Source organism: Aspergillus chevalieri, chromosome 6 (genome assembly GCF_016861735.1).
Source record: "Aspergillus chevalieri M1 DNA, chromosome 6, nearly complete sequence".
In the NCBI taxonomy this organism is placed as follows: domain Eukaryota; kingdom Fungi; phylum Ascomycota; class Eurotiomycetes; order Eurotiales; family Aspergillaceae; genus Aspergillus; species Aspergillus chevalieri.
Genome location: NC_057367.1, coordinates 96,746 through 111,832, shown reverse-complemented (window position 1 = coordinate 111,832; position 15,087 = coordinate 96,746). Strand labels below are relative to the sequence as shown.

Sequence of the window (15,087 nt, the reverse complement as noted above, 5' to 3'; positions counted from 1 at the left end):
AAACACAGTTGGGAAAAGAATAGCTCCTGCGAAAAGTCTCTCGCAGGAGCGTCACAAACAGTTGATGGATCTACCTACGTGGCGACCGGCCCCAACAGCTCAGATAGACCTTCAGAAGGAGTGGAACGACTTCCGAAAAAGAGTCAAGTTTGACAGACCTGAATTCAGAGTATCTGCATTAGTCAATGGAGAACAGGTCAGCAGAACTTTAGTGGACACCGGTTGTACTACATATGGTATGGTTTCTGAGAATTTTACCCGAAAACATCAACTGGAGCGTGTGACCATCAAACCACGAGCTATCGATGACTACAAGGGCCCAACAGATGATTGTATAAAGGAAGTAGCGAAAATCTCATTGAACATGGGGGAAACCACCAAAACACTGCATGGCTGTATGTCGTTCCTAAACTGGGTAGGGGACTCGACATGATTTTAGGCCTCGCATGGATAGACGACCAACAAGTGTTTATCGACCCGAATGGCCCGAAATTGCGCTTCACCAATGGCATTGTTGTTAGCAGCATGGAAGATCAACCACGAATGGATATCCAGCCCATTGGGGCGAACGCTTTTGCACTATGGAACCGACAAAAGAAAAAGGACAGCAGTGTACAGATTTTCGCCGCAAGTTTAAAGGATATTGAGAAAGCATTACGACCCAAATTGCCGACAGACCCCCGCACCAAACTACCACCTCATTACCATAAATTCCTATCAGTATTTGACCGGAAGGAAGCTGACAAGCAACCACCACATCGAGGACCAAACATCGACCATAAGATTGAACTCAATAAGAATGCTGATGGAACGACCCCTGAACCTCCATGGGGCCCCCTTTATAATATGCCAAGGGATGAACTGCTCGTGCTACGGAAGACATTGACAGAGTTGTTGGAAAAGAACTTCATACGTGTTAGCAATTCGCCTGCTGCAGCACCCGTATTGCTTGTCAAGAAACCTGGTGGAGGCTTGCGATTTTGTGTTGACTACCGAGCACTGAATGCCATTACAAAGAAGGACCGCTACCCCCTACCACTAATTAATGAAACATTGGAAAGAATTGGGAAAGCAAAATGGTTCACCAAGTTGGATGTTATTGCTGCTTTTCACAAGATTCGTGTCGCTGCCGGCGATGAATGGTTGACTGCATTCCGAACTCGATTTGGGCTGTTTGAATGGCTTGTAACACCATTTGGACTAGCCAATGCACCGAGCACCTTCCAACGCTATGTCAATTGGGTCCTACGAGATTTCCTAGATGAATTCGCTTCTGCTTACCTCGATGACATCTTGATATTTACAGATGGGACATTGCCAGAGCATCAAGAGCATGTCCGCAAAGTATTAGGCCGTCTCCAAGAGGCCGGCTTACAGATTGATATTGATAAATGCGAATTTGAAGTGAAGTCAACAAAATATTTAGGATTCATTATTGAGGCAGGAAAAGGTGTCAGCATGGATCCAGCAAAGGTTGAAGCAATCATGAACTGGGCTGCCCCTACCACTGTGAAAGGTGTCAGGTCATTTTTGGGATTTGCGAACTTCTACAGACGTTTCATCCGAAACTATTCTGAACTTACAACTCCACTAACAGCGTTGACTCAAAAAGATAAACCCTTTGTGTGGGATGATAAATGCGAAGAAAGCTTCCAACAGTTAAAAAGGATGTTTACAACGGCACCGATCCTCATGCAATTTGATCCAGACCGCGAGACTGTCGTTGAGACTGACTCATCAGGGTGGGCCACTGGTGGCGTACTTTCACAGTATGATGATGATGGTGTATTACGACCTTGTGCGTACTTTTCCAAGAAAAACACTCCTGCAGAGTGCAACTACCAGATTCATGACAAGGAACTTTTGGCGATCATCAACGCATTGAAAGAGTGGGAATCAGAGCTCATATCAGTGGTAAATTTCCAGATACTGACAGACCATCGCAATCTCCGTTATTTTACTACCATGAGACGACTGAATGAGAGACAGATGAGATGGGCAGATCTATTGAGCCGATATGACTTCACACTTCATTACCGACCAGGGAAGCTCGCAGGGCGCCCTGATGCACTGTCTCGACGAGAGCAGGATGTTCCTGCATTGGGTGATGAACGGCTAAAGCATCGCGAACAACGACTATTCGATCCTGAGATCCTCAAGGACGGACCAGTTGAAGGAAGCAGCAAAAGAGGACTAGTTGAAGAACCCCATCCTATCAATGTGTCCCGGATCCTTCTAGCACCAGTCGGCACGGAGCCCTATAACAGCGAGCCAAGCACACCTCAAGGATATGAACAGGCGAACGAACCTACCAACCTCAATAGTGAGCAACCATCGTTGGAAGAACTACTGGATATGACTCTTGATGAGCATTGGGCTCGGGTAGAGCCACTAGATGAAAAGTACGGTCGTATACGAGAAGCAGTGCAAGTGGGAGCACCTCAATTCCCATGTGAACTGGGGATCAAAGCCTCAATCTCAGAATGCTCAATTGAACTGAACAACCGCTTGTGCTACCGAGGCCGGCGATGGGTCCCTGACATTGAATCTTTGAGGACAAGGTTGCTACAAGAAACACATGACTCGGTACTTACAGGCCATCCAGGGAGGAGCGCAATGTATGCTATCCTGGCACGAAGGGTCTACTGGCCTGCAATCTCTGAGGATGTCAGACGATTTGTACGGAACTGTGACAAATGCAGTGCCAACAATGTATGGAGAGACCGCCGACAAGGCCTACTGAAGCCTCTACCAATTCCAGACCGAAAATGGAGGTATATTGCGATTGACTTCATCGAGAAGTTACCAACTTCGAATGGTTATGAAAACATTATGGTTATTGTCGATCGCCTTGGAAAAGGTGTCATCCCTGTACCCTGTGAGAAGATCAACACCTACACAGTAGCACAGAAGCTTATTCAGAGTTTCATTGGTTACCATGGCATTCCAGCCAGTATTGTATCAGACAGAGGAAGACAATTCACCAATGAGATGTGGAAGCGTTTTTGTGAGCTACTGGGGATCAAACGACAATTATCGACTGCCTACCATGCTGAAACCGATGGCCAAACTGAGCGAATGAATGCTACTCTTGAACTATTCTTGCGCTCATTCTGTGACCACACACAATCAAACTGGGCGTCATTGCTACCAATGGCACAGCTTGCAATATGCAGCCGGGATGCTGCCTCCACAGGTGTCAGTCCATTCTTCCTTGACCACGGCTACCACGTTGATCCCTTTCAGTTAGAAGAGGATGTTGAAATCAACCTTTCAGCACCAGACCTGGGCACCATGCGTGAACGAGGTGAACGAATTGCAGCCAAGCTAAGGGGAGCTCTTGACATTGCCACAACAGAACTTGCTGTTGCCCAACAGAAACAAGAAGACTATGCCAATCGTCGAAGAGATGTCGCCCCTGAATACCAGGTTGGGCAGAAAGTCTGGCTTGACCTGCGCAATATACAAACAGAACGCCCTAGCAAGAAACTGGGAAGCAGGCAGGCAAAATTTACTGTGTTGGAAAAGATTGGATCCCACGCCTACCGCCTCAACACACCAGGCACAATCCACGACGTGTTTCATACAGCGCTCCTCCGCCCAGCGGCAATGGATCCCTTCCCTAGCCAACGGAAAGATGACTACCAACCTCCTGCAGAAATGATCAATGGGAATGAAGAATATATGGTCGAACGAATACTAGATGAGCGTTTTCGACGGTGGGGACGAGGCGAAAGACATGAGTTTTTAGTCAAATACATTGGCTGGCAGGAACCGGAATGGAACGATGCAAGGAACATGGAGGATACCATAGCATTGGATGACTGGGAAACCTACAAAACGATGAATGGGATTGTTATCCAATCGGCCTTGAGTATACCAAATGAGCCACCCCACGCCGGGGGGCGATCGCGGAGGCGACGAGGAGGGGGGTAATGTAACGGGCTAGGCCCGAAAGGCACCTCGAACCATAAATGGTTCTCGATTGAAGCTATTCACAAGAGCGTGCCGAAGTCAGGTGATCGTAGATCACCTGATCACGAGTATATAAATCCACCGCCAGCGTGTCTTTCTTTCTTTCTTTCCTTTCCCCAACGAGTTCTTTTGTACATATCTATATATTAGATAGCAAGGCTTCGGCCCATTACATTACTGCTCGCTTGGCTGGGCAATTCCCTACTGTTGCGGGGTGTGGGCCTCCACAGGTGCCACATTTGGCCGGGATGTGTTTACAGGCGGTTCCTGGTTTGGCTGGGCAGTCTACCACCCGGCAGACATGTTCAGTGCCCTCATGGGGCCCCGCGCATATAAAGCAGCACGGTGGGTGGTCACCACAGGCCTTGAAGCTTCGGTGGCCTAGCTGGCAGCACCTGGGGCAGACTGTATCCACTCCTGTTTCCCAGTATTGCTCCGTCTTATATCGGGACCCCCCAAAGCGAATGCCGTTGATAAGAAGCCTTCGAGCCTCCTCTAGTGAGCCAACTGTAATAACAATAGTTGAGCACTTTTGGTTGCTGGTGTGTAGCTCTTTTGAGCTCCGGAGCCATGTTGGGTTCCTCTTCAGCTGGTATTCAGTCCCCAGCTCAATCTCTTCACGGGCCAGAGCCAGGCCACAGGTGAGATAACGTTTAATTGGGACCCCATGGACCTTGACACGGTACCATTGCTCAGGTAGCTCGACTGATATCACTGCTGGATCCGCCTGCCGAGCTGCGGTGACCAATAGGTCTTTATAGTCAGGTAGGAGCATAGAGCCTAGGGTACCTTTCTCCAAAAGGATTGTGATCGCTCCAGTGTTGGTATATCCTGCGTCCACTACCCGGATGAATGCTGGGAAGTGTGCCTTTGCTACTGCTCGGTTGATGGTCAGAATGATATCCTCTCTCTCTGATCTTGGGGCAGCCTTGCCTCCCTCCCGGCGAAATAGGAATCTCCGTGCCTCTTTGGGGGTGTCTTTGGCTGGCTTAAGCTTGGTTGGATCAGGCTGGCTAACTGCAGCAACTGCTTGGATTTGCCGGTTCTTCTGCTTCTTTTTGGTGACCTCCTGCCATTCCTGCCCTCCAGGTCTAGTGGAAAGCAGCGTAGCTAGGTCTGCAAATGTGGGTTGTTGCCTTGACTTTTGGCTTGTTGCTTCCCTTATCTTGGGGACCTTGCTGCTATTGTGTTGGTTCGTTTGGCTTGATTGGGCATTGGTTGTTGTTGGTGTGTCTTGCTTCATTGGTTTGATTCGTTGGATAGTGTTCTGGGCTTCTGTGAGCTCTGTGCGAAGCTTGCTAACTTCCAGTTCCAGCTTTGTGACCCGCTCTAGATAGAGTCCTTCATGAACCTGCTGTTCTGCTCTCCAGTTGGACAGCTCCTCTGCTAGGTGTGCCTGTACCTGTTCCTGGACCATTTGAAACATTTCTTGTTGTTGGTTCTGGGCTGCTTCCAAAGCACCCACCAACACCTGGGCGTGTTTGCTCACATCTAGTAAAGAGGTTTGATGCTTTGGCCTTCCAATCAATGTCTTTTGTAGACTCTTTCGTTGCCTGATTCCGCTTCTGGCCTCACTGGCCCGGCTGGGGGCCCGGCTGGGGGCCCTGCTGGATCCTCTGGTTTGCCAGTGTTCCTGGCCCTCATTTTCATCCATGCTCGCACTCTCCATGCTACCTTCATTAAATTCAGGTTGCATCATGTTTCCAGATCGCCAACGGATTGGCGTTGGGGTGACTGGCATATCTTCTGTTTCCGCGAACTGGGAGGCCACGTTGTCCACTCCGGGGGGTGACGCGTGCGATATACCACCACCACAGAGTTCCTGTGCCTCCATGGTGGTTTATAGGTGCCTAGAGGCCCCTATCGGTCAAATGACGCGTGAAAAAGACGTGTTTTCCTTGGGTGCTGATTTTGGTGTTCCAGGCGCCAAGCTTTTCTCCCGGTCGCGTGTTTGATCCTTCTTCATTATCAATAACCGGAATGATCTAGTTAGCGTCTCTCTCGCGTAAAATAATCTTACTTAGCCTGCTCCATAACGGTAACAGCAAGCAGGAGATATACGCAAATCAAACGACCTAGCCTAGCCCATACAAAGATATACAATATGGGAACTATCCTGACAGAAGAAAATCATGTAGTCATCAAGAGGTCATCAAAAGGTCATAGAGTCATCAGCATCACACGAAAGGCAGAAACAATCAAAGGGAGAGAAAGAGGGATTATGCGTTCCATCAATGGTTGGTTAAGAAAAACTCGGGATGAATATCTTCGTTGTCGCTATTTAGGATTCGAACGCGGGAATAATCTTGGGAAAAAATTATCCGCCATAGTTTGGGTACCGAATCTTTGGACGTCAGTCATGAAAACCCCACTAGAGGAAGTAAAGGTCCTTACAAAGTTTGCGAGGCATTGAGCGCCTACAGTCCAATATCAGCCAATCGGTAAGTAAGCCTTGTCGGATGGACTGGTGATATGTTCCCTGTGGTTCGAATCTTTTGCAATGTTCCAAAAGCCGGTCGCCGTCACGTAGAAGTTCGAATCCCCAGCCAGGGGTGATTATGTGGAAATCAATGCGCCCCTGACCGACGCATGACCTTTCAGAAACAATACCTACACCTGGGCCGACTTCTTCAGCAAAACATCTGTAGAATTCATCCTGATAGGCCGCCTCAACAGGGCGTGGCTTCCCAGAAGGGCCATATCGTTGGCCCCGTTCCGCCATGCAAAGCATCGTCCTCGAGAATCTCTGCAACGCTTTCAATGCTAAGGCCTCAATATTGGGATAGCTAGTGACCGGGAAAGGTTTCATCATAGACAGGCCATATGTATATTCAACAAAACTGCATTTATAAGCCTCGAAGTGGTTCAAAGGATGTGGCTAGAAGACAGCAACTTACCGGGCATGCAGAAAAGAGGGCAAAACACAGATCATATAACCTTCTTCGGGCTCTTCGACATGAATGAAGCCCAGTCTGAAACACTTTTCCAACGCATCATCATTCCTATTGAATTCGAGGCTCCCATGGGTCAAGATGCGCAACAGCACACCGACAATTAGGGGGTCAATACCTTGCAGTCTCGCTTTTGATGGAAGACTCCTTCCCGCGACATCATAATTAAGGAACTTGAACAACTCGCGGTTGTTTTCTAACGTGTCGCCAACATGCTGGTATGTTATGTGCGAAACGCCAGACCGCTTGAGATGATCTCGGTAAAACTATTAGACATAACATTAGCACGGTAATTATACCGGAATTCGAGAATATTGCAAAAATACCAACGCCACATATCGGAGCATCGCTCCCACAACTCCGGGATGTCCATTTGTCTGTTCGAAAATGTAGCTCGCGACATCTTCACCGATTGTGTGGTCGGTGGTGTCAGCCCATTTTTTTACGGCGTCTTTAAATTCCTCTTGTTTGTAGAATAAACAGAGATCATGCCCAACGTGATCGTGAGGGGCTATTAACGAGATTCTTTGCTCCCTTTTCAGAATCGGTGGGGTGGTTGTTTTCGGATAATCAGGAGAGCCGGTACTTGGGCTGCCATACGATGTAAATAGGCAGAACCGCGGGCCTTTGGTGGCGGCGAGGCGCTCTTTGATTACTGAATACCAAAAAAAGGAATCAGAATAAGTTACCTGCGCTTCGTCTAAGATGAAAATGAGGTCGTCATTCGCCTCATTCAAAAATTCTGCTCTCTGAATCTTGTGCCCTAGTTGGTGACACTGTCGAACCAGAAAACCAACAGTGTCCATATTGTTTTCCACCCAGTCTTTCCAGTCGGCAACAAAGACAATTTATGGCTGTCGCTGAGTCAAATAATGTCGAGAATAATGCCGGAAAAGAAGCTTTGCCATTGTGCTTTTACCCGATGCCGGCGTTCCGCGAATATGGATCACGGCATGCTCATCAATTAGACGGGCGAGCGTCTCGATAGACCTCGTTCGCGGGGATATGGTATTGGAGAGCCCCGTATCTGCAAGTTGTATAGCAGGAACAGACGAAGAGGAACCTGTCGGTTTTGGTTCGAGTGTGGAAAGCTTATGGGCCAAATCAAACGAGTGATCTAAAAGAAGAGAACAGATGAGCACGTGTACTTTGTATAATGAATGAAACACAATGTACCTGGGACATCTCCATGCTCTACCAAGGAATGGTCGCACGTTGAGCACAGCTCGCTCAAGTCAATGGATGTGGATGGATGTAAATGGACGCCTGCTTTGCAAAAGCAGTGAAAACGCCCTTCTTGAATCGTCACGCGGCATGGACCGAACATTGTAATCACATTCCTTTGATCATCTTCCTTCGCTGTTTTTGACGCGCCTAAAAGCCACCTTAGCCAGGTAGCCATGATGTATGAGTTTCCGGGTAGAAAAGGGCCATATAATCGCGGAATAAGTGATATGGTAAGAACGAGGCAGGAACGTTCCTAGTGGAAGGCCATTGCGGAAGGAGTGGCATGTGAGAGTGACGCCACGTTAGTACCTTTTTGGTGTGTAATGGATGGTTCATTGGTTGGTGGCCTATCGACTAAGGCTAACTAGTTAGTAGCTAGTAGTAACGTAATTCACAAGCGGGCCGGCCACACAAGCGAGCCGGCCACCTACTCCCATCTATGGTATTTCAATGTATTTAGATCAACCAAAACGCCATTATATTAAGATAACTACCTAATCAGATCTAACTGGGCATGCATTTCTCTTATGTCCATCATTTCCACAGGCTCCGCGCTTTGGTAAAGCTCTCATACGCGGCTGTAAAGGTGGTGAAGGCCTTCTTGGCTAGGGGGGGGGGGAAAGGCTCTTTAATTGCTGGTTCTGGCTGCATAACTAGCTCACGAGCCTCCAAAACTGAAAGGCCTTCTTCTTGAGGTATTTCCTTATTAGACCGAGTGCGTTTTTGCTTCTTCTTCTCATTGGCAGCACGTAAATCGCTTACTTATTTCTCAAGAAAAGCGGCTGATTGCATCTTGACCTGACAAGATTTAAGAACCTGATTTATTGCAGAATTAAGTGGACTTGGTGGGCTTTTTGAGCGCTGCTTTAGTAATGCTTTAATTGAGGAGGCTTCCTTTTGTAATTGCATGTAGTTTGAAGGCGTTTTTGGCTCCCAATCGCTACCCCGGCTTCCGGTGGGTGTTGGCGTACGAAGCCGAATATCAAGCTTTGAAATCACTCGATCAGGGTCATATTGCACTAGACCAGCTGCTGTGAAGCTATTTTTAATAGTCTCGGGTTTGAATTCCTCAGTTCGTGCGTGTGGGTAAGCCTCAAGGAAGTCTAATTTGTCAATATGGTTGATCCTAAGACGCATTTTGGTTTCAACGAGCCGGCCAGATGATCGCTTTAGCACCGAAAAACAGCTGATATCAAGCGGCTGTAAAAGATGTGATGAATGCGCTGGCATACAGATTGAAATAATATCATGTTTTTCACGGGTTTGGTCGAATCGTGCTGTTAAATGACTTCCATGGCCATCAAGGATCAAAAGCCGATATTCCCCTTTCATACGAGTATTTGTTGATGGAATAAAGAGCTTTTTCAAGCCATTGAAGCCCAATTTCATCAGAAGTCCAGCCATTTGGGCTTTCTTCAAATTTCCAGTCACTTGGGAGGTTATCAAACCAAGGCTCAATAAAGACCTTGCCTTTGAAAATCACACTTGGAGGTAGGGCCCACCCCGAAGCACTTATACGTTCAATTGCTGTCACCCACTCACGATTTCCAGGTTGTAGAAGTGAGCGCCGACCATAGTATTCTGCCCTTGTAACAAGTTTTGTAGTAGCGATCAAGCCCATTGCAAAGCCAGTCTCATCAAAGTTATAGATATCATCAGGGTCAATGCCATATTGAAGTATCGTACATTGCACGCAATCAAACAACTCATGGATGATTATTGGGTCTTCACACTTTGCACGCTCGTAATTATAGCGCCTTGAGAATCGGGTTGCAAGCTCCGGGTGCCTTTTTACATAGTTGACTTCTGTTTGTGTCAATTTATGGTTATTGGCACGCGCTTCGCCTCGGTTTTGGTGGCCGTGTAATCGATCTTGGAGAATTGTACGAGGCACATTGAACCGACGTGCTGCTTCACGAATAGCAGGAATTTCGTGCTTTTTGATAGTCTGGATAGCTAATATGATCCTATCCTCTTGCTCTATTAAATTCCTAGAGCTTCGAGAGCGAGTTGGTGGCATGGTGGGTGGTTGAATAATTAGTCTAATTAACTGACGCGTTCGCGTTGGGTGACCGGCCCGCTTGTGGATTACGTTAGTTATAATATAATGTAATATAATATAGAACCTTCAAAAAATCATGATGTATGCGACCCTAACTATAGTTTACAATATTTCGACGGTTTGGCCCCCGCAGCACGTAACATGCGAACAATCTCCTCATCCTCAATATACAAGGCCGCTTCAAGGGCAGTGCCATGCGGCCCCGGTGGAGCATTCGCATTGGCCCCCCTATCCAACAATATCCTCACAGCATCCGTAGCCCCATGTCGCGCTGCAACTTGAAGCGCCGTGCCCTGATGCTCAGAACGGGCATTCACATCGGCTCCCCAGTCCAGGAGAAGCCGTACCACACGCGCATTCCCCCTGCCACATGCATTTTGCAGAGCATTGCCTCTGGTACCACCTTGGTCGTTGACATGGGCACCCTGTTGCAGGAGGAGCTCGACGACCTTTTCGTTGTCTTCCTGGTTTGTCGCCCACATGAGTGGGGTTCCGAGGATAAAGAATGAGCCCGCATTGACATCGGCGCCGTTATCTAGTAGCATCTGGACTACCTGGGGATTGCCGCTGAGACCGGCATTGCAGAGTGGGTTTCCATACAGTCCGCTATATGCGTTCACGTCGGCACCATTGGCCAGCAGTAGCCGAACGAGTTCTTCGCTGCCCTGTCTAGACGCAGCCTCGAGTGCGTTGCCACACTGTCCACCGCGTTTATGATTTACATCTGCTCCCCTGTCTACGAGCATCTGTACCACGTTCATATGGCACCTAGATGCTGCTACCTGGAGAGCACGGCTGATTAAGCGGTGATGGTCAACCATATCCACCCCTACCCCCCAATCCAGTAGCATCTGCACCACAGGCGCATGGCCATTAGCTGCAGCAGTGTGAAGTGCAGTCTCACATTCGGGCCCTGGTGCATTGACATCAGCTCCGAGTTCTAGAAGCATCTGTACCGCTTTTTGGTGCCCATTGCGGGATGCAGCGTGGAGAGCAGTCCCACACCATTCGCCGGATGCATTGACATTGGCGTCGTTGTTGAGAAGTATCTGTATGATGTGTTCATGGCCCCTCCATGATGCGATTTGCAGTGCAGTTGCGAGGCCACGCTCTGCCGGACCACTTCCATCCCCGTCTTTAACGATTCCGTCAAGAAGGTCCTGCAAGACCCATCCAAGGCCAAGGTAGGAAGCAAAGTACACTGGGGTTAGCAGCCCATGTAATGCTGGGTCAGCGCGATATATGCTTTCCCACAGTCCGTCAACATCATACAATTCGACCCATCTGTCAAATGCACCTCTCTGGTACGTGAATAGCTGCAAAACCAAGCTCTCGATCTGTGTATTTGACTCGGCCCGCTGGAAAAGATGGAACCAAAATTTGGCAGCATAATGCGCTAGTGGGAATGCTTTGAGCTTTGTCTCATCTAGCTCACCAGTGCGTAGTTCTGGCTCCAGTAAATAAACAAGGCATGTCTGAGCCATTTCTGCCTGGGCAATTTTATCTTGAAAAGATACGCGTGCTGGGTTTGAGTGCCGTACTTGTTCTCGAATAAGATATTTTTGAAGAGATGAATGGGCAATGCAGACAGTTGACTTGATCTTTCCTTCGTTTGCGCTGTCCACAACAGGCATAACCTGAACCAGCCCAGGGCAAAGTTCCCTGATACTTTCAGCATCTAGCATTCGACGGTCAGGATCTAAGCACAAGTTTTTGAGATCAACTGCATATGCATCTGCAAGTTCTTCCACCAATAGCGGCCGTGGTGAAAAACAGACTAATTCTAGAATGCGTCGTGTGTCGTTAATGTAACAGTTATCAATGTTAGACAGCAGTCGTTCATATGTCTCGTCCAAGTTTCGTGGCAAAGAACAAAGGAATTCCTCAAGATAGCACTTGGTTCGCGGATACCTTTTGAGGGCCTCTAATTGGCATTCAGCATAGCGGAACCTGTCAGATTGCCTTAGTTTAGGGCTTTGGGAAACAATGTGCTGGACTTCAAACTTACACGCCCTGGGAGAACCGGGTAAGAGCCTGTTGGATGCGAATTTTGTATTGCTTCCATCTCTGAAGTTTCATATCATTGGTAATTTTAAATGTAACATATCGGCTGATATCCTGGTTTATTGCGTCGCTTTGAAGGGGAATATCCTCGTTAGGTGACGGACTCAGTGAGCTACGAATGTCAGGCGTGTCGCAACTCGTGATCAACATGTGAAGATCAGGCAAGTCCCAGTTTCGCATCTTATTTATTGCAGTCAAGACCCCTGCTTGATTCGGATTCTCGTCTATTCCATCCAGGAAAACGAATGCATGTCGGAATCTTTGAATACTAGCTCGTAGACAATCAGCTAGTTCCGCCTCAGGAGGTCCCGTAAGCTCGTACTTTTGATATAATATCTCAGAAGCAAGCTGCTTGGAACTTCTTTGCTGTTGTTTTTCCAGCTGTAGTAAAAGTTCCTGGAACATGGCTGACGCGCCTTGCTTGGACATTTCAGCTGATGAAAAGTAGAAAAAGGCAATTGCAACATCTGACATGTGTTTCTGTTGCTGCTGCTGTTGGCAGAAGGTGGATTGGATGGCAGTGGAACATAGAACGGATTTGCCACATCCCGGAGCTCCATTCAGCCAGAGCAAAGAGTTTTCCTGGGCCAGCCACTCCCGAAATGGATGAGACTTCTGGAGCCATAGCCCCGTCCCTCTGTGTCGTTTAGCATATATAGCACGATGGTCAATTGTTGCATCGACGGTGGGAAGCCACTCCTCAAATATCAAGCTCTTTCCTAGAGGATTCATATGTTGGATCAGGGCGTCCGGTCGGGCCAAGTCATCATCATCATCATCATCATCATCATCATTGATTCCAACTTTTTGCTGCTTTGGATTGAGAGCATTCAGCATAGATGAAACGTGTCTTTGCAGGTCATCCACAATCTCATGCAGTCTTTGCATGGTGCTTTGACGGAATGGATAGGCGGCAGCACGATCCGATGCTTGATGTATACCAATGGCGGCCTTTTCAACGGTTGCACTAATTCTGTCGTGTTCTTCTTGGAGTTCATTGATGATGACCCCGCAGTTGGAAATGGGGAACTTAATGGTGTCTATTTGATTTTGTTCTTCGCCTTGCTCAAAGCAACGATTTTTCAGTGTAGTGTCCAGTTCTCCCAGGGTGGCCAGGAGGATCTCAAATTCCCCTGCTGGATCCGCTTGGCTGGGGACGGAATCGCAGTAGCCAGTATAATACTCGTGGAGAGATTTGCAGGTTTTAATGCATTGCGAAAGCCACGCAGCTTCATCAGCAAGCGGGTTAGGCATGTTGCGTAAATTCACGTGGGAAGTGGTCAAATTGGTAAGCTGAAGAATGGATGAAGTCGATGCTTTGTTTCTTTATCGCTCGAAGGATTGGGGCGGAAGGAATTCAGCCTTGCAACCATGATATATTTTGGCACTGCCACAACAGCTATCATAGTCGGTAAGAAAGCGGGCCACGTAACCGAGCGGCCCGACTATGTTGAAATTACCACTATTTTGAACAACCAAAATGCAATTTCTATAGAAATGCTAATTGCTATTGCGAATAGAACAATGAGTTCTTTTATGCCCCAGAACACGTGCATGAACTGGTCAAGGATCCGTTCCATTCGTTGCCTTGGAGCAACTGTGCCATCAAATGTGGTCGACAGGCAAATTGTTGTTTCAGTTAAGTAGCATTGCAATGAAGGCGCATGCGTGCCAAATGTATCATTTTTGTTGGATGGCTCAGCGGTCACTGTAAAGAGCTTGTTCACATTGGATTTACTCTCACTAGCGGCTTGGATGACGAGGAGATTTCGGAATTCGGTGACAGCTCTGTTTCCAAATTCTCTTATAGAGCGCAGGCTAGTTTCTTCGTATGGGATGGATTTGATGTTCTAATGGTGAACTTCGCTCAAAGCTCCACGCTCTGTCTTTCCCCCAGTCAACCTGCAACTGAACGGGAATGGTAGCGAGCATAGGCCCGCTCATCTGTTCCACTCCACACCACGGGCTACAGAAGAAGTCATCTTCACAGCTCGCCAACCTTACAACCATGCGGGGTTAGTAATACTCAGGGCCTCCTCGGTCTACCATCCCCTCTGTATTCCACTTTGAAAAACGGAGTTACATACATCCGTGTGATAGTGATAGATTACATGAATAGACTTAACAGATCATTAGGCACAGAGTTGTGATGTGAGAATCCACAGTTAGCTCTTGGTACTCCCTGTAATTACCTGGATAGGTGGCTCACTGAAGGTTCTTCGTCTATATTAGTTAAGTTTGTCATCACGAGGAGAGATGTTTACCTTGTATATAGATGAGTATTTGGGCGTGACACTATTCTCGACAGAATTTAATGGGCTGAAGCCTTGCTATCTAATATATAGATATGTACAAAAGAACTCTTTGAGAAGAAAAGAAAGAAAGAAAGAAAGAAAGAAAGAAAGAAAGAAAGAAACTTGGCGTGCTGGCGGTGCATTTATATTCTCGTGATCAGGTGACCTGCGGTGACCTGACATCGACGAGCTCTTTGTGAATAGCTTCAATCGAGAACCATTTATGGTTCGAGGTGCCTTTCGGGCCTAGCCCGTCACACGGTCACCCTACCTCAGAGTCTCAGACCTATGTTCCCTGAATTCTCATAACAATATTGATGAGAATCGGTCGGATAATCAGTCGATCCGATTACCGAGATTCTCTATATAGGCCAGCGTGTACAGCACTCAATCAGCTGCGTACGCGCAGGTACGTTAGGCAATATATCTCTACCTTGATCTAGTCCTCTTCATATAGACCTCGTTAGTCCGGAATAAATCGACTCCCGATTTTCCTCTGAGCTACGATCCGAGC

General features: G+C 47.6%; 1 protein-coding gene across 1 annotated transcript; it reads right to left on the bottom strand.

The window, feature by feature from the left end:
- Positions 1–10,310: 10,310 nt before the first annotated feature.
- Positions 10,311–13,533, bottom strand: ACHE_60045S (uncharacterized protein; the record flags this gene model as incomplete). The annotated part of the gene is made up of 2 exons (XM_043281176.1): positions 10,311–12,165; positions 12,224–13,533. 2 exons carry the CDS (start codon positions 13,531–13,533, stop codon positions 10,311–10,313), a joined length of 3,165 nt encoding a protein of 1,054 aa, XP_043138681.1.
- Positions 13,534–15,087: the final 1,554 nt, after the last annotated feature.